The sequence below is a fragment of the Orcinus orca genome, chromosome X (genome assembly GCF_937001465.1).
Source record: "Orcinus orca chromosome X, mOrcOrc1.1, whole genome shotgun sequence".
NCBI classification, from domain to species: Eukaryota; Metazoa; Chordata; class Mammalia; order Artiodactyla; family Delphinidae; genus Orcinus; species Orcinus orca.
In genome coordinates this window covers 90,946,982-90,967,171 of record NC_064580.1, presented here as the reverse complement: position 1 = coordinate 90,967,171, position 20,190 = coordinate 90,946,982, and the positions used below count along the sequence as shown (strand labels likewise).

The window sequence follows — 20,190 nt, the reverse complement described above, 5'->3', positions numbered from 1 at the left end:
ATTCTCATCTCGTATTTTTCATGGACAACAATATTTGGTATATCTATATTAGAATCAGTAATTGTGACAAGTAAGGAGAATTAAATCAAACCTCTGCCATATTTTCTGCAGTATGCAGCAAAATTTTATGAGTAAGCTCATTTCTTTAACAGCTGATGTGCAATTTCAAACTGTACCTCTAGGTTTCAAGCATGACAGCTGAATTACTCACTCTTTAAATTTTCTATGCTTTCCTGCTCAACAATAAAATAATTTCTCAAGTTCTAAGACTAGTCAAATATATCTTTAATAGTAAAAGGACTGCAAGCAAAGAAAACTATCAACAAGGCAAGATGTTTTCATGCTACTTCAAATGCTAAAATGCTACTTCATTCTAAGGTTAAAATCCTGCCTTGCCAAGCAGTTAGCATTTCTCTTCCCAGAGAATCTATGAATCATTTATATTTACTTTAGTAGTAACTGAAACATCTGTCTAAAAGAAAGATTTAAACAGATGCAGATTTTAATCACAACAGAGGTAATACGAATTTTTAAACTACAGTCAATGATTTTTAGCCTACATTAATCCTAATACATAATTTGTAATTATCTTCTGGGGTAATTTACTGTTCATGATTATGAGATCCCACAAAGACAAGAGAGCATTTTAAACCTTTCAGCATATTTAAACAGCAAATATCCATGGTAACAGAGTACCTACACTCCAATTTCAGAAGTGGAAAACACATTACTAAGGCAGGCCTTATTTTTGTTTCAGTGTTGTCAGTCATGTGCATTAACAGTGAGTGGTCGGGGATAGTTTTCCACTCTACTCATAAAATGAGTGAAGAAGTCAGCAATTAAAATTAAAAAGCGCCTGCCATTTTGCAACATTATGGATGATAACTCTAAATTAAGTCACATGAAATAAGCAGAAAAAATATTTATCAGAATTATCAGAACTCCATTTGCTTATACTGTGTTAAGAATCCTTGTGGTCTTATTTTCAATACAAAGTGTGCACTTTAAAAAAATGAGGCACTGGGAAGTAGGGAAGGGAAGGAATGGGAGTTTGGGATTAGCAGATGCAAACTATTATATATAGGATGGATAAACAACAAGGTCCTACTGTATAGCACAGGGAACTATATTCAATATCCTGTAATAAACCATAATGGAAAAGAAGATGAAAAAGAATATATATATATATATATATATATATATATGTATAACCAAGTCACTTTGCTGTACATAAGACATTAATACAACACTGTAAATCAACTATACTTCAATAAATTTTTTTAAAAACGAGGCACTGAAAAATAAAAAAAGTACCCACACAAAGATGCTCACTGCTGTGTTATCTATAATAGAAAAAAAAACTGAAACAGAGGTAAATAGTGGAATGGTTTCATAAGTTCTGACATACTAGAGTACCAGGACTATTATGTAGTCATTAAGTGAATAATTTGCAGATCATGAAGAAGTTTATATGTTAAATGAGAATTTTATTATAGTATCTTATCCAGAAGGGAACACTGCCCAACTCATTCTATGAGGCCAAAGTGATACAAAGACATCACAAGAAAGGAAAACTACAGACCAATAACCTTTATGAAAACCGATGCAGAAGTCCTCAACAAAATACTAGCAAACCAAATCCAGCAGCAAATTAAAAGGATTATATACCATGACCAATTAGGATTACTTCTAGGAATGCAAGGGTGAGTCATCATACAAAAATCAATGTAGGGGCCTCCCTGGTGGCGCAGTGGTTGACAGTCCTGCCAGTGCAGGGGACGTGGGTTCGTGCCCCGGTCTGGGAGGATCCCACATGCCGCGGAGCGGCTGGGCCCGTGAGCCATGGCCGCTGAGCCTGCGCATCCGGAGCCTGTGCTCCACAATGGGAGAGGCCACAGCAGTGAGAGGCCCGCGTACAGCAAAACAAAAACAAAACAAAACAAAAAACAAACAAAAAAATCTAACACCCTTTCAGATAAAAACACTGAACAAACTAGGAATAAAAGGGAAATGCTTCAATATGGTAATAAAGGACATTTGTGAAAAACCTACAGCTAACATACTCAAAGGTGAAAGACTGAAAGCTTCTCCCCTAAGATCAGGAAAAAAAACAAGGATGCCTGCTTTTGCCACTTCTATTCAACACTGTACTGGAGATCTAGCCAGGGCAATTAAGCAAGAAAAAAAAAAAAACTATCCAGATTGGAAATGAAGAAGGAAAACCATCTCTATTCACAGATGACATGATTTAAATATAGAAAACCCTAGAGAATCCACACAGAAAAAGAGAACTATTAAAACTAATACATAAGTACAGCAAAGTTGCAGGTACAAAATCAATATACGAAACTCAACTGTATTCCTATACACTAGCAATGAATAATCCAAACAATGAAATTAAGAAAACAATTTCATTTACAACTGTATCAAAAGAATAAAATGTTTAGGAATAAACTGAACCAAGGAACTATAAAACTTAAACACAGAAAACTATAAAACATCATTGAAAGAAATTAAAGAAGGCTTAAATACATTCCAGCCCATGTTCATGGACTGAAATATTTAATAATACTGTTAAGACAGTAACATTCCCCAAATTGATCTACAGATTCAATGAAATCCCTATCAAAATTCCAACTTCCCTTTTTGCAGAAATGGACAACCTGATCCTAAACTTTGATAAAGAAGAACAAAGTGGGAGAACTCACACCTCTTGATTTCAAACCTTATTACAAAGCTAGAGTAATCAAAACATAAGGATAAGGATATCCTGGCATAAGGATAGATATATGTATCAATGGAATAGCATCGAGAGTCCAGAACTAAACCTATAAACATCTATGACCAATTCATTTCCACAAGGGTACCAAGACCATTAGATAAGGAAAAAATTAGTCTTTTCAACAACTGGTGCTGGGACAACTGGATATCTACATGCAAAAGAATGAACTTGGAAGTCCTACCTTATGCCATATATAAAAAGTAACTCAAAAGGATCAAAGATCTAAATGTAGGAACTAAAGCTCTAAAATTCTAAGAAGGAAAAAGATGAAAAATCTGCATGACCTTGGAATAAGCAATGGTTTTTAAAATATGACATCAGAAGAACAGAACTCTAAGAAAAAATAAATTAGACTTCTATAAAATTTAAACTTTTGTGTATTGAAGGACACTATATCAAATGAAAAGACAACCTACAGAATGGGAAATATTTTTGCAAATCATGTATATAAGAGCCTAGTAGCCATCACATATAAAGTACTCTTACAATTCAACAATAAAAGACAATGCAATTTAAAAATGGGCAAAGGATCTGAATAGACATTTTCCCTGAAGAAGATATACGAATGGCCAATAAGACATGAAAAGATGCTCTTCATCATTAGCCATTAGGGAAATGCAAATCAAAACCACAATGAGATACCACTTTACACACAGTAGGATGACTATAATAAAAAAGACAGACGATACCAAGTGTTAGAAAGGATGTGGAGAAACTGGAACTTTCATGTATTGCTAGTGAAAATGTACAATGGTACAGCCACTTTGGAAAACATTTTGGCAGTTCCCCAAAAAGTTAAACATAAAGTTATCACATGACCCAGCAACTTCCAGTGTATATCCAAGAGAATTAAAAATATACATCCATATAAAAACTTGTACCTGAATGATCATAGCAGTATTATTTATAACAGCCCCAAAGTGGAAACAATCCATCAGTTGATGAATGAATAAACAAAATGTTATGTATCCATAAAATGGAATATTCAGCCATAAAAAGGAATTGTTATGGACTAAATGTTTGTCACCCCCCAAATCCATATCTTGAAGTCCTAATCCCCAACATGATGATATTTGGAGGTGGGGCTTTGGGAGGTAATTAGGTTTATACGAGGTCATGAGGGTGGAGCCTGTGTGATGGGATTGGTGACCTTATAAGAGGACCAAGAGACCAGAGCTATCTCTCTCTTCCACCTCTATGTGAGGATACAGCAAAAGGCAATCATCTGCAAACCAGGAAGAGGGTGCTCACCAGAACCTGTCCATGACGGCATTCTGATCTTGGACTTTCAGGCTCCAGAACTGTGAGAAATAAGTGTTTGTTGTTTAAGCCACCCAGTCTATGGTATTTGTTACAGCAGCTCGAGCTGACTTAAGACAGGAATGAAATACTATATGCTATAACATGGATGAACCTTGAAAACATTATGCTAAGTGAAAGACCCCAGACACAAAAGTCCACATATTATATGAGTACATTTATATTAAATATCCAGATAGGTAAATTCATAGAGAAAGTAGATTAGTGGTTGCCAGGTGATGGGGGCAGGGGGAAATTGGGACTATCTACTAACAGGCATTGGTTTCTTTTGGAGTGATAGAAATGTCCTGGAATTAGATAGTGGTGATGGCTGCACAACACTGTGAATATATTAAAAATCTCTGAATTATACATGTTAGAATTATTAAAATGGTATATTTTATCTCAATTTTTAAAAATTTTTATCCAAATCATATTTACAACTGTATATGAAATAGAAGCATTTGAAATAAAATAAAATTTAAAAACAGAGGGGCTGTGGATTATATTTTCCTCTTTAAAAACCTCTTAATTTTCAGTATAGCATTGTTTATAACAAGAAAAAACTGAAACCAACCTAAACATTCATCATTAGGGAACTGATTAAATTATGATGCAGTTATCAAAAAGAATGAGACATAGTACAGGTAGTTGAAAAAAGCAGAGGGCCAAACAGTGGCTGAAGTGTGATCCCATTTTTGTGTGTTTTTTTTTTTTTTTTTGGTGGGGGGGTGCCCTCACCAAGCAGTATGCGGGATCTTATTTCCCCAAACAGGGATCGAACCTGTGGCCCCTGCAGTGGAAGCGCAGAGTCTTAACCTCTGGACCACCAGGGAAGTCCCTCTGTGTGTTTTTAACGCTGTGCAAGCACACTTGTATCTGCACAAGCTCTTATCAGTGGTAACCACAGAAGAGTGGGACTTGGAGACTTATTTTTAATTTTATGCTATTTGGTATTATTTGATATTTTAATAAAAATTGTTTGAAATAGGGCTTCCCTGGTGGCGCAGTGGTTGAGAGTCCGCCTGCCGATGCAGGGGACACGCGTTTGTGCCCCGGTCCGGGAAGATCCCACGTGCTGAGGAGCGGCTGGGCCCGTGAGCCATAGCCGCTGAGCCTGTGCTCCGCAACTGTTATGGAGAGGCCACAACAGTGAGAGGCCCGCGTACTGCAAAAAAATAAATAAATAAAAAATCAAAAAAAATTTTTTTTGAAATAAAATGTTTGATTCATCCTTTGGAAAACAACTTCAAGTATTTAGATGGCTTTCAAACATAGTAGATATTCAAGTATTTGTTGAATATAACAGTTGCTGTATGCAAGGAACGCTTCTTCAAACGTTATTGTGTTTTACAATCAGAAAACGGATGTTGCCATAACATGATCTACATTTTCTGAAAGACTGTTTGGAAATGCTGCCTTATGATGAGTGCAATTTGCCACAAAGCCATTTTATGTGGTATATGTGCCACAGAAGAAAAAACATTGTTAGGTGAAAAACAACTCTACATATGAAGAGAATACAAAATGAGAAATTATATTCCTAATAACAATGAAAAATTATGTATTATGCAGTGGTTTGTGATCTTAGATATATAACGTGACCTTGATGTAAAGGTATTGTGCCTATAAGGACATGAAGGCCATTTATCAGTAAAGAGAAAATTTGCTTGGATTAATGCACACAAAGGTACTAATGATATATAACAGGAACATTATACAATTAAATTACATGAAAATGTACAAAAGGTACCTGTAGCGTGAGACGCCTAAAAGGTACGTTAGCAAAAATAAAGGATACATATTTCTTCTAATTCTTAATGCTGTCAGAGAATCTCCAGGACTGAATAAACATTGGAGAAATTTACTTTGAGGTAGAGATGAAAATACCAAAACAGAAATTCATACTTCTACTTATGGAGTAATGATGGCAATATAAGAAAAAAAATCCTACCTGCCATTCAAATTCGCTATCTGACCAATCCCAGTATGTGCTAATAGAAGAAGAGACATCACTGCAGACACTCCCCTCAGGGAATAAATCAAAAGACGTGAAGTCCTGATCATCTAATAGGGAATAGCAATCATCTTGATCTCCAACAGAAACTGATGAAAACAGCTCTTCACTGCATTCTGAGCTGGCCACACTTGTTCCACAGGAAGTTAAGTTCCACCTTAAAAACAACACAAAAGAAATCACAACAGAAACTACAGAACCCACACAATTTTAAGATACAAATAGGATACGATTATTACATTTATGAGGAATATGAGCATATTTTTAGATACGATAATGATATTGTGATTATTTTCAAAAGAGCTCTTATCTTTTAAAGATACATACTAAAATATTTATGAATGAATATGTCTGATATTTGTCTCAAAATTATAAGGAAGGGGTTGAGGAATGAGTCGGGGTATAGATAAAGCACACTGCCATATGTAATTGTTGAAGCTGCATGATGGGTATATGGGGTTCAATACACTATTCTCTACTTTCCTATCGGTCTGACTGGAGCCGGACTGAGTTCAAATTCTTGCTCTGTCACTTGCCTGCTGTTTGATCTGAAGCGAAACAAATCCTCCCCAAGTCTGGGTCATCATCTTTAAAACGCGGTTACTATTTACATTATATGAGAATGCATACAGAGCACTCAGCAGACATAAAATGTGCTCAATACATGGCAGCTATTATTATTAAAGGAAGAGAGTAGCCAGTGCAGGGCAGAGAAAAGCACCGACAAAGTACACAGGTAGAAGCTCAAAGTGTTTCTTATATTTAAATAACTTTTACATATCAATGATATACAGGATCATTGCAAAGATGCTGGAACAAGAAAGGAGTGATGAATAAGACTAAAATGACCAATAATTCCACTAACTAACAATAAATGATCCATAATGTTTTGGCACTTTTTTCTACAAGAATATGTACATTTTTACAGAATCAGCATTGTGTGTGTGTGCGTGTGTGTAGATAGATATTAGTATCCTACTTTTATTCACTTAACATTATATACTGAATATTTACCCAACTATATTACTTGAAAACATTTTAATGCCTATATAATATTCCACTGATTCAATGTATCATAATTTATTTAACATTATTCCTTCAATAATAGGTACTCAGGCTGTTTCCAATTCTTTTTTTGGTATTACAAATAATACTGAGATGAAACCGTTTTGTTTATAATTATTTATATAAATATATATAATCTCTCAACATAGATTATTTGAAAGGAAATTACTGAGTCAAAGAATATGAACACTTCTAAGGGTGACAGTATACTTAGCCAAGTGCCTTTTCCAAAAAGGCTGCACTAATTTGCCCTCCCCAAAGCAGTCCATAAAAGTGCTCATTTCACCACAACCTTAACAGCACCGAAATTTTCATTTTTAAAAATTTTACCTAGCTGTTAGGAGAAAAACATTTTTATATCAATTTTTATTTCTTTGATTACTGGCAAGAGCAAAATTAAAAATAATTATTAGCTATTTTGCTACAGCATTTTATTAGGTGTTAATATTTTCCTTGTTGATTTTGTTAGAGTTCTTTATATGTTAAGGATATTAACATTTTGTCTGTATTATTTGTTGCAGGGTTATATTTTTTTTTAATTTTTTTATCTTGAAATCTACAAATCTGTTTTCTCTTATAAATTTCCACTAGCTTTATATTATTAATGAGATAATCTTCATTGCTTTGGCAGTAGCCTAGGGAAATTAACCCTTAAGACATGATTTAGTATATCTGATACTAATAAGGTACTAAAATAATGACTTCCTGAATAAAAGCTTGTTATTACCTATCATTAGGTTGTTTCTCACCTTTCATTAAATCCAGTTTTTTCCTGAATCATGTGTTCATTTTTTAAACTTCCCCTCTTATTTTATATAGCTAATCTTAATTCCAAAGTTCTTGATTTACAAAATTTGGGCATTCTGACAATTTTATGGCACCTTTTCCTTTGTACTAAAGGTAAAGTATTTTAAAGTACTGAAACACACACACACTCTAAACTATTATAGTTCAGTAATATAAAAGCAGAAGTCAACAAACTTTTATAAATAGGCAAAAACCTAAAACTCACCTAAGAATCCTAGAATACCTTGTAACATTACCTAGTTTCATCACGTGATTGCTAGGTAAGCAGTATCCTCATTTTTTAAAAATCAACAAACCTGGTAGAATTAACCAAATTGCCTCAGTCATGCAATAAGGCAATAGAAAGCTGTGAATGACAATTACAGTGAAAGTTCTGTCCTTTCACACACTCAACAAACATTTAGTCAGCATCTTCAATGTGCCAAAGCACTGTGTCATGTGTACTAGGAAAAGCTGTTAGATAATTGTTTTTAATAAGAATTTCTTTTTAGCTTCGAAAACTTAGTAGAAATGTGTTTCCCTTCATGAGTAATAATGACTCTTTTTTAAAAACTAAGCCATATTTAATAACCTAATCATTACATCACTGACAAGGGAGTCAGGAATTTGCTTGGTTTTGTGCTCTTACCTTAGGGCAAAATCAGGATGTTCCTCAGTTTTCCAGATCTATAACTTTATAACAGATATTGCAAGGTTCTGGGTATTCTTAGAAGCCTTAGCTCCTTGTTCTTTTCTTTTTTTTTTTAAATTAACAGTGGCAAGGAAATTGGTCTCATACTTGAAACAATCATTTACAAAATAGAAAACTAGTACTTTGAGTTTTTTAAAAATTCTATTATCTTCTAATATGCAAATATTATTTTAAGACAAGGTAGATAAAAACCAAGTAGGAAGTACTTTCATCCACTGCTGGTGGGAATGTTAAATTAGCACTGGCATAATCTTTCTGAAAAGCAATTTGGTAGTGTATATACAAAGAGCTTTAAAAAGGTTCATTCCTTTGGACTCAGTAATTGCCTTGCTAAGAATCTATTCCTTTCCCCAAATAGAATTTTGGAAAAAAGATGTATATACAAACATGTCCAAACAATATTACAATAGCAAAAAAAGGAAAAACAAATGCCCCCAAAACACTGGGAATAATTAAATGATATCTCTATATCTGAATAATGGTGTTTTAAAAGTCATTAAAAATCATATTTTCAGGCTATTTATTGAAAAAGAAAATAAAATGTAACTGCAAATAACCTAGTCACAAATTATATATATAGCCGGATCCTGATTTTTAAAATTATGTATGTACAAAGAAATAACATTAAAAGTAACAACAGGGAATTCCCTGGCGGTCCAGTGGTTAGGACTCGGTGCTTCCACTCCGGGGGTGGGGGTTTAATCCCTGGTCAGGGAACTAAGATCCTGCTAGCGATGTGGCACAGCCAAAAAACAAAAACAAAAACGGTTAACAACATCAAAATGTTGACAGCTGTTATCTTTAGTGAAAAGGATCATAAGTGGTCTTTATAGTTTCGTATATGCCGACAATTTTCTATAATGAACTTTTATAATAGAAATTTAAGAGATGCTTTTAGACTGTTCTGTTGGTTTCAAATGTGTAATGGAAGAGCACTGTGTACGTGTGCTCAGCACTGAACTCTTCAAATTTACAAAGCCCTTACATCTTATTCCACTAAGAGAAAACTACCTAACACTAAGATCCTAGCTATAACCATGCAATTATTCACAAAGGAGACTTTCTCCATATTTTAAAAGAAATGTTGAAAAGAATCCATGAAATGGGGTTTAACTCAATAACTAGGCTTGCTGCCCAAATTTTAATTAAAAATAAAAAGCCAAGAACATTTATCTGCAAGGCTTTTCAGCAAGAATACACAGATGAAGGGCTTTCAGTGGTATTTTTCTAAAATTAAGAAAAGCATGTGCACCACATACATTCTTCTGCAGCCCTTTCTCTCTCAGGTAGACCTATTACCTCTCAGGATAAGAATCCAGGCAATGAGCACTGTGGAATACAGTCCTGTCAAGTTGATGAAAGCCATTCCAAATCCATGCCATTTATTCTCAGTTAACAGTCCTCTTTGTATTCATCACTGACTCCCTGCCAGAATCCCCATACAGCCACCCTGACTTCTGCTACTCCTCTGGAGCCCAACAGGCCATCAAGGTCCCAAGTTAGAGCAGATGACACAACCCCCCTACTTACTCATTCAAATTTCCAACTCTCCTCCCAGCAACCTCCATTGTCTTGGGATCCTTACCCATCCCTCCTACCCCCTCTACAGTCTGGGAAGTAAACAACATTCCATGTCATTTCTAAGGCTAATTTTTCCATTTGGCCTTCTGAGTTAATCCCATCCATCTCCTGTCATCCCACCTGATCTTGTATTTTCAATTTCTCTCTTTCCTGTGGGCTGCTTCTAAGGAGCTAAAACATCTGTTCTTGGAAAATAAATAAATAAACAAGGCAAAAAACAAATGAAGAAACCTTCACTTTTTTTTTTCAAATTACCACATCTCTCCTTCCTTTCCCTGCTAAATTTATTGAAAAGTGTCTTCTATTCTCTCAGCCTCTGTAACCCCACAGTTCCACTCCTATCACACTACTGGAATCTCTGTTCTAGAAATCGACATTTCTAGCCTAAATAGTTCTCCAAAGCCTGATCCCCATTCTCAATTTGTCACAACAAGCCCCCAAACCAAATTCCTCCTGCCCCTGTAATATATCTCACTTCATGAAACGTGGTTCTCCCACCTGTACTCACAACTCTTCTGCACCTCTAATTCTCTAACAAGACAGGAAAACTGTGGGTAGAACAAAAGGCACACGGTAGTCTTGGGCTTTTTCTAGTTAATGGTGATTGAAAATGGGGCTCTGAAATCACAGAACTGAGTAACTGCTTTATACAATACGTAGTTCATTTTGTATCCTGCCAATAGGGTATACAAAAGTGAGGCACTGTCCTCCCACATGCTTTTCACAATTGTTCAATGTCAAAGTACTGATGCACTCCTGAAAGAGGAAGAGAATAACACACTGATTAGTTCATACTAACCTCCTTCATCTCGCAACTTAATTATAGGACCTACCAATATCATTATATTTTTTTCAATTTGCTAAATGATATCCTTTTTTGATGACAGTGGAAGTTACCGTGGACAAATGCTAAGAGAAAACCCACAATTACACCAGAAAAATCCTGTCCCCCAAACTAAAAAAAAGCCTTAAAACTATATATATTCCATATTGATATTTCAATTAAAAATGAAATAAGTTTTAAGTTTTTTTGGCTTACTGACGTTTATTTTATTCCCCCCCAATTCTAGACAAACCCAACTTGGTCATAAAATCCTAAAAGATACTTCTAGAAAAGTGAATTCTCAGGAAGCTGGCTATGTTCATGTAATTTATTTTCCACTGAACCTAGACCAGTGACACACCAATCTAAGTCACAGGTGACTCTAAACGCAACGAACATTCAAACTTAGGAATCATAAGTAATAGTGCCTTGACTCTCTTGATTAACGAAGACTGCATAGATACCCCAGAGTCCAGTAAATGAGCAGACACAAAATCATCATCATCATAAGGCCCTTATCAACAGCATTATTTAAACAATCTCCATAGTTTTGTTATCAGGTAACAAGGAAGAAGCAAAATAAAGGTAAATCAAGTACCTACCCATTGACAAGCTTTCTATTTTCAATGAAACTTGTTTTATAATGATTAAACCCAAGGCACGATATCAGAACTCAACTCTTCAGATCTGATTTCTGTTTTGGATTGTTGCTTGAATTGGTGAATGTGCTGTGACCCATACAACTCCAAAATAAAAGAACTCCCTAAACTAAACTTTGCCCACATACATGATTTAGCTGTTTTCTTCTCCCTGAAAAGAAATGACTGGAAGCATATGGTCCTCTCAAATGCCATCCTGAGGAGCGGGTAAGAAGGCAGAACGTTCCAGAAGGAGAAAAGATTTAAAAAGCAAGGTAGCCTAGGGCAGAAACATCACCTGCTGTAAGAATTGCTAATTCCGCTTCCCCTTATCTCCGCTGAGGAGGGTACAGAGCAAGATACACTAGACCTGCTACCATTCCAAGCCTTGTGAAAAGTAGGGTAGGAGAGGGGGGTTTAAAAAAGCAGGCAGTAACTAGAAAAAATGCTTGACTTGGGAAAACTGGGGCTGAACAAGAACCTCCCCCTCTATCTTCACCACCTCATGCTGGAAAACAACGTTGACCCTACCAAGGTCTGTAAGACAAGGGGTAGAAAAACACAAGGATAAAATTGGGAGGAGGAGAAAGAACAGAACAAGCTGTAAGAAATGTATTATTCACCATGCTTCACTCCCCATCACCCCCACACATTTTGGCAGCACTTACCCTCAGCCTCTGTCCCCACTCCCTTGCCCTCATGATCAGAGCAGGCTAATTCTGAGATCATTTAACTTTCCTGTGTATATGATTTATTCCAGTGCTGCAAAACTTAAAACATCAAATATGTGCATAAGTATTCTTTTACCTTATTTTCCAATGCAAACAATTCTAAGCACACTTGATTTCATGAATATGTTACATTCATGCTATAGTCACATCATGGGTTTCTGTGAGTTAGTCTAAGAAACCATAACAACCATTTATAACACTAGAGCCATTAGTTCTGTTCCAAGTTTCATCACTGGCTCCGAAGGAGTAATCCTGGCTTTGCCTGACTCGGTTTTATTAACTTGGGCACAGTCTTTTCTCTCTGGGCCTCAGTTTCCTCATTTTTGCAATGAGGACTTGGAACAGTTGTAACAAGTTTACTATCATTTTCTTTTCACACGTGTTATAGCAATGTTCTGTATGATTATTTAATCGTAACACCTTGTTTCCAGACTATAACTTTCTTTTAGGTAAGAATCATATTTTATATATTCCTTGTACTTGGTAGAAGGTTAGTAACTCTGTAGATTGATTTAAGGGGTTGGGGGGGAGCATGCGAAAGTCATTAAAATGTGGAAGGATTTGTTCGTGTTCATATTTTAAAGTGGACCAGAAATCAGAACTAGACTCCTTAATTCAACTCCAGTATTTTCCATAGCTGAATCCCTCTCTCTCTCCCTCCTCCCTTGTTCTCCACCCCCCCAGGCCTCTGTGTGTGTGTGTGTGTGTGTGTATACACACATATACATATAATATGCACCTATGTTATAGGTTGGGGTATGTGTAAAACATCTTCAAATCCCCCACATTTGATATAACACAAATGCCTGCATGAGAGAATTCTCCAGAACATTCCACCTTCCAATAAATCCAGTTAGGGGATGCACCCTCTGAATAAATTTGTATAAGCAAGCCCATCCTAAGCTTCGCTGCATCCTTCCACTGGGGGAGCAAACCAAAGGATGTGCTTCAGGAAGGAATCTTCCAGATTTAAGCTTATACATTTTGGCAGGGCCTAAAGCGCTAGGGCAAAGAGTTCATAGAGCAAAGAAAAAAAAGAAGAATCGCCTGGTTTCCTAGAGCTTCACTAAAAAAATGGGGGGTTGGGGGGTGAAAATAGGGCTATGAGACAGGTTAAAAATTGGGAAAAGGAAGATTCTAGCTTTTAAAGTGCCACCTTTCAAAAAGATCTACTTTTGATTTTGATCCATCCGAAATCCTCTCTATGGAGGATTGGATTGTACCGGAAATGGAAGGGGTTAAACTTTTGAGGGTGAATGAAAACAGGGAAGCATCTAAGAATCAAGGGTTGGGGCTTGGGATTCGCAGGGTACAGATGGGGCGGGAGGGGGAAGGGAGGAGTCGCTGGGTCAGAAGATGAATGGGGGAAAAGAGAGAGAGTAAAATGCCGGCCAAAAGGAAAATCGGAGGACAGGGGTGAAATGGGGAGGGGAAGAGGGAAGGAGCCCGGGAATGAGCGCTGGGCGGAGGAAGGTGGGGGAGGGGGCGACTGGAAACGCAGACCCGAGGCGGAGGGCCAGAATGGGGGGAACCCGGCGTTCTCCGGCTGGAAGCAGGGGTGTGGGCAGTCTGCTCCTGCCCTCAGCGGAGGTTTGTACCTGTTGGTGTGGAAGCGGTGGAGCGGATCCGTGCGATGGCAAGACGAGAGCTGGCAGCCGAAGTCGCTGATGTCCAGGCAGCCCGGCTCCTCGCTCGGGCAGGTGCCCACCCCGCGAGGGGGTCCCAGAAGCGGGAAGGGCTCCTCAGGGGTTAGAAACTTCTCGTACGAAGTGGTGGCTGACGCTTCGTCGGACATGGTTGGAGATGGCCTGGCTCGGGCTCCCTCTCCGGCCCCCAGCTGCTCCCGCGACCGTCCCTGCCCCCACTCTAACCTGTCCGCTGTCGCCGCCGCCGGGGTGTGCCCGCCGCAGCTCCCTGGCAGGCTGCGCACCGCGGCCCACCGCTGCCCGGGGACTGCCGGGCGGCACGAAGGGGCTGCTCGAAGGTACAGGCGCCTGCCGGCCACTCAGCGCCTCAGTGGCCTCTGCAACCACCTCAGCCGTCGCTGCCGCTGCCGCTGCCGCTGCTGCCCGGCCCAACCCAGTCAGTGCAGCGCCGCCGCCGCCGCCGCCGCCGCCACCCGGCCCGCCCACTGCGCTCGCCGCTCGCAACTGCAGCAGTCTGCCCGACACCCGCAGGGAGGGGAAAGGCGGCGGGAAGCCGCTCCCTTTGCCCCCTGCTGGCGCGGAGGAGGAACTGAATCTCCGCCCGCCGCAGCCCGCGCCTCCGGCTCCGCCCCGCCCCGCCCTGCCCTTCACGCGTCGAATCAGGGATTCCAGACGCTGGAAAGGCCAGGCGCTTCAGGCCAACCTCCTCCTCCGCTTTCTCACCCTCGGCTGATTACTAAGCAGCAAGCCGCAGTCCTGAGAAAAGGGACTTGGCCAAGGTCACACTGCGGTGCGTGAGAAAGAATCCGGAGGCTCTGGTTCCCAGCACGCTCGATCACCCTGTCCCAATTCAACAAGTAATTATTGAGCTCCTGAAGTGTGTGTGCCCAGCACTGTGCAATGACCTGCAGGGGAAGTGGGCCAAGTAGGAAGAAATAGTCCCTGCTTCACCCTTGATCACCTAACCCCAGAACTGCGCAACAGCCACCAGGCTACTTAGAGTTGCTGGACACGTAGTGTTCTTTTGTGCTCTGTGCTCTTGCACGCATTATGCATTCTGCTTGGAATGCCCTGCCGTTTCTCCACTGCTAATCCTTGAAGCCAGCTCAAACGTTACCTCCTCTGTGAAGCCTTCCCTGACTCCCAAATGAGACTTAGGTATTTCTGCCAATGCTCCCGTAGAAGATATATTATGGCGCTAAACTTGTTCAACTTAAATCAACTTATATGCTTTTCTTTCTTCCTACCTGTTTCCCTTTTCTCTGTTTTCTAGACAGTGGTTCCAGATCTTGGACGTGTAAAATTTTAAAAAATAGTCAGAGGAAAACACAACATTGCCAATTACTTATTTTGCCAAACAAAGACAATTTTTAAAACTACCTACTGCTATTTCATAAAAGGAAGAACATTTTAATATAAAATGATAAGGACATAATCTCTCAATAAAAATATATTTAGCTTCACGGGAAAACATCACAATGAACTTTGAGGGAAGCATAGAACTAAAGTAGGTGGAAAGAAGAGGAACAGTGAAAGAATGCAGGAGGAAGGGAAGGAGAAAGGGGGTTGGAGAAGTGGGGAGTTTTCACCCGAGCCCCAAACAGTCTTAAACTCGGTGCCTTGTCCTACCAATGCAACTTATAATGAAAACAACTCCTCAACCACTCCTTAAAATTTACGTCTTGCTTCAGTTATTTGTTTACCCAACTGTTGAGTATGTGTGTCTTCTTTAACTTAATTTAGAGATTGTAGAAGTGAGAGTGATGATGGTTTGAACTGCGGTCCCAATGCACCCATTCTCAGGGGCCTGGGACTAGTGAGATAGAATGGCCCATAGCTTAGTCCCCACAAACAAGAGACTTGATTGTCCAAATGAAGCAAGAGTCAAGTGCTGCATTATAATGTAGGTACTCAGGTAATAGCACCAGAAAGTCTCAATAAGAAGCTAACAAAATAGCCTAATTTAAACATATATTTTGTACACATACTTTAATAGGACAGTGTTTTTCAAACTGGAATCCAATGACAGTCTGAGTTTTTCTACAAGTATGTCTTACTTTTACATCCAGTTTCAAGCATATTCTGGAGTACCTGGATGACTGAATGATAACAGCTGCCACATAATTTGGACATGTATTTGGGTCTGTTTTTAAAATCAAGTTGGCACAAGGTAATACTACTTTGTCATAAGCTAGTGAGAAAATAAGTGAGGTGAACCTCCTACTTCATGGCTTACTGTACAAATGAAGATTTTCCAGTAGTTTGCGAGAGGAAAGTGATGGGAAAGGAGAGTCCTCACAAGACATACAAGCATGCTGAAGGTCAAGAGCACACACTGGCCAGTCAGTAGTATGTTCAGGTTTCTAAGGGCAGTTTTGTCTCAGCAAACATCATGTATCACATTAAATGAACATTATTTTTTATTTGTGCATAGTTTGTAAATTTACTTTGGTGTTGAATTTGTATAATAGCTTTATGAACAGCAGAGTTCATATTTAGTTTTGTTTGTTTATATTTAAGAAATAGTAGTATAAAAAGAATTTACATAAATGATTGGGTCTGAATGTTTTTCTTTTAAGAGTTCCCTTGAATATAATTTTCAGCTGAGAAACAGTGATATAATGACAGTACATAAAGTATGTGCACTGTGTGTAATGTTTACTTAAATACGTGGTAATTACGTACTAATACATCTTTACTATGCTCTTAGCCACTAGGAGTTGATAACTGTTGTGCATCCTCCCTTCTTGCCCCACTTCAATTTGTTTGGTTTGTCCCTTGGGTGTACCTAGTCTGAATGCATTTACCCAATTCGTCCCTCCCTTCCATTATAATGGAATGGAATAATTCTAATATGTATGTATTAGTTCCCTACCTTCTTTGAGGGTCTGGGCCTGGAAGGAAACTCTGGAGTGATCTACCTTCCTCGGATGCATAACTTAGTACCCAGATAGTTGATGAACTGCAAGAGGGTTGTGAGAGACTGAACAGGATTGAGAATTGCCAACCAATCTTTATCGCTGTAGTTACTATTGGATAGAAAAATATTGAACTTGACCCAATGATCTATGATCTAACCCTTATAATTTTTTCATGTGATTGATGGATGCAACGTATGAGTGTGTATGTACTTACATCTATATCTACATCTATATATATTAAATAATAATATATTATTTATATATATATATATATATATATATATAATCAGCTCCCCAAATATCACCAACACAACCTGAAAAACAAAGCTTGAGGATATTACTTATCACAGCAAGGGAGCACATCTATTCCACAAAGATTTGGCAGTGTCTCAGAAGGAAGAGGTAAGGATAGAATTCATTAAAATTGGAAGTTTGGTTTAAAGTAGAGATTTCAGTGTGGAGACTCAATTAGGATTCAGAATCATGATACAACAGTCCAAGAGTGGTGGAAGCAGCAAGGCAAGAATTGAGGTAAGAAATTCAGAGAAACTTAGGGTGCAAACTTTGTTGATGCTTTCCAGTGAAGAATTGGTGAGTCTTTTGGGAAATTCTTATGAAGGGTATACAGTCTGTGTCTAGACTAATTTTTTTGCATGTGGATGTCCAGTTGTTCCAGCACTATTTGCTGAAAAGGGTATCTTTTCTCCATTGTACTGCCTTTACACCTTTGTTAAAGATTATTTTATGTGGGTCTAAACTGGGACTCTTTGTGCTGTTCCACTGATCTATTTGTCTAGTCTTTTGCCAATACCACACTGTTTTGATTACTGTAGCTTTTATAGTAGGTTTTCAGGTCAGGTAGTGTCAGTTCTCTGACTTTGTTCTTCTTCAACATTGCGTTGGCTATTCTGGGTCTTTTGCTTTTCCATATAAACTTTAGAATCAGTTTGTCGATATCCACAAAATAATTTGTTGGGATTTTGATTGGGATTGCATTGAATCTATAGATCAATTTGGAAAGAACTGACATCTTGACAATATTGAGTCTTCCTGTCCATGAATGTGAAACATCTCTCCATTTATTTAGTTCATGTTTGATTTCTTTCATTAGAATTTTAGTTTTCCTTATATAGATATTATATATATCTTGTTAGATTTACACCTAAGTATTTCATTTTGGGGGTGCTAATGTAAATAGTACTGTGGGGGGTTTTGTTTTTGTTTTGGGTTTTTTTTTGCGGTACACGGACCTCTCACTGCCATGGCCTCTCCTGCTGCGGAGCACAGGCTCTGGACGCGCAGGCCCAGCGGCCATGGCCCACGGGCCCAGCCGCTCCGCGGCATGTGGGATCCTCCCGGACCGGGGCACGAACCCGTGTCCCCTGCATCGGCAGGCGGACTCCCAACCACCGCGCCACCAGGGAAGCCCCAGTACTGTGTTTTTAATTTCAAATTCCACTTGTTCATTGCTGGTATACAGGAAAGTGACACTTTTGTATATTAACCTTGTATCCTGGGGAAGTTCTTGGGATGAGCAATCAAACCATTTGCCTGGGCAGGACAGTCCTGAAAATAAAGAGATGCTCATGAAGACAGAGGAACAGCAAAGTTATATTAATATAGACAGTAAAGCATAGTTTTGATTCTCAGAGTCCAGGCTGAGTGTGGGGCTAGTTTGGGCTCTCCGTTTTTCCTTAAATACATCATTAATGTCTAAGGTGTGATCATTCTGGATTTTCACTGTTGCTTGAGGTGTCACAATCATATGTCAAGTTTTTGTCTATGGTTGTTCCAGTCTCCAAGTTTCCCACAGTGGTTTATATCTCTGTATCAGGTTTTTCTGCTCTTTCTGCTATATAATCATTTGCTCAATTGTTTGATGGAACAACAGCTGTGACGGAGATCATCAATCTGAAACTGCAAAACAAACAATACTAAATACTAAAAGAAGGATTATGATCAGATTTTGTATGTTTGATTATGATCAGAGTTTGTGGTACACTTCTCAGCCAGGAGCCAAGAGTGCCTATATTAAACCAAGGGAATATATCCCATCCCTGATCTGAAGAGTCTGCTGAACCAGCTATGAGGTCATTCTCCAGATTACCCAAATTCTGATTTCTTGGTTTACTTCCTGGATTTTTAGTAGTATCACAGATCTCAAAGAAGTCTGCAGGGATGTAAGCACAACATTCTACTGTTAAAGTAGCTCACATTCTCCCTCAAGAAGCCAATCATATCTAAGACAGTTCAATTCTGAACCATGGCCTGCTCAATTTTATGAACTTCTGAGGCAAGAAGTTCTATCATCTTAGTGGCTGTATTAGTTTCTTAAAGCTGTTATAACAAATTGCCACAAACTTGGTGGCTTAAAACAACAGAAATTTATTCTTGCACAGTTGTGAAGGCTAGAAATCTGAAATCTGGCAGGACCACACTCACTCTGGAGGCCCTAGGGGAGAAGTGGTTCCCTGCTTCTTTCAGCTTCTTGTAGCTGCCCTGGCATTAATGCGCTTGTAGCTTCATTTCTTCAACATCTGCCTTCATCACACTGCCTTCTTTGTGTGTCTGTCAAATCTTCCTCTGCCTCACTTTTATAATGACACTTGTCTTTGGATGTAGGGCCCACCTGGATAATCTAGGATGAGGTCTCCTCTCAAAATCCTTAAATTTATCTTTTTTTTTTTTGCTTACCATATATTGTAATATTCAAAGATTTCATGGATTAGGAAGTGGAAATATGTTTCAGGGGGTTACCATTCAGCCCACTGCAGTGGCATTGTCTAAATCGCTTGATATTCCCTGAACCACAGCATGTAAGATTTCCTCTACTTTCTGGGCCTCTTATAAAGCATGAAATTAAGAGGTCTGAGGAGAGGAAAAAGAAATCCAGAATTCCCCAAAAGTAGTTAGGGCTTCAGTTCTCTAGTCAGAGTCCCCCTCCCTTTTTTTCTTTCTTGAATTAAATTATCTGCTTATCCTTTTTCCTAGAAGACAAACCAATGGGCCAAAATGTATGATATAAGAGACAATCCCAATAATAAAGCCAATTCCCAAAGTTTTAGACAAAATATCTATAAGGATAATGATTGAGCTTATTTTCATCAGACAGTAAATGTTACATATGATTTACAAAAAGAGATGAACATAGTTTTTTTAGAGGAAAAAACTGTAAGAAAAGTAATAATA

The 20,190-nt window shown here is 38.5% G+C and overlaps 1 protein-coding gene across 1 annotated transcript in view; it reads right to left on the bottom strand.

The window, feature by feature from the left end:
* FAM199X (family with sequence similarity 199, X-linked) overlaps positions 1-14,645 on the bottom strand; it is a 28,490-nt gene extending 13,845 nt beyond the window's left edge. The window contains exons 1-2 of the mRNA XM_004286300.4: positions 14,033-14,645; positions 6,036-6,255 (exon numbers count right to left, since the gene is read on the bottom strand). Of these exons, the coding sequence (XP_004286348.1) occupies positions 6,036-6,255; positions 14,033-14,229 (417 nt within the window). The 5' untranslated portion in view covers positions 14,230-14,645. The remainder of the gene's footprint in view (positions 1-6,035; positions 6,256-14,032) is intronic.
* Positions 14,646-20,190: the final 5,545 nt, after the last annotated feature.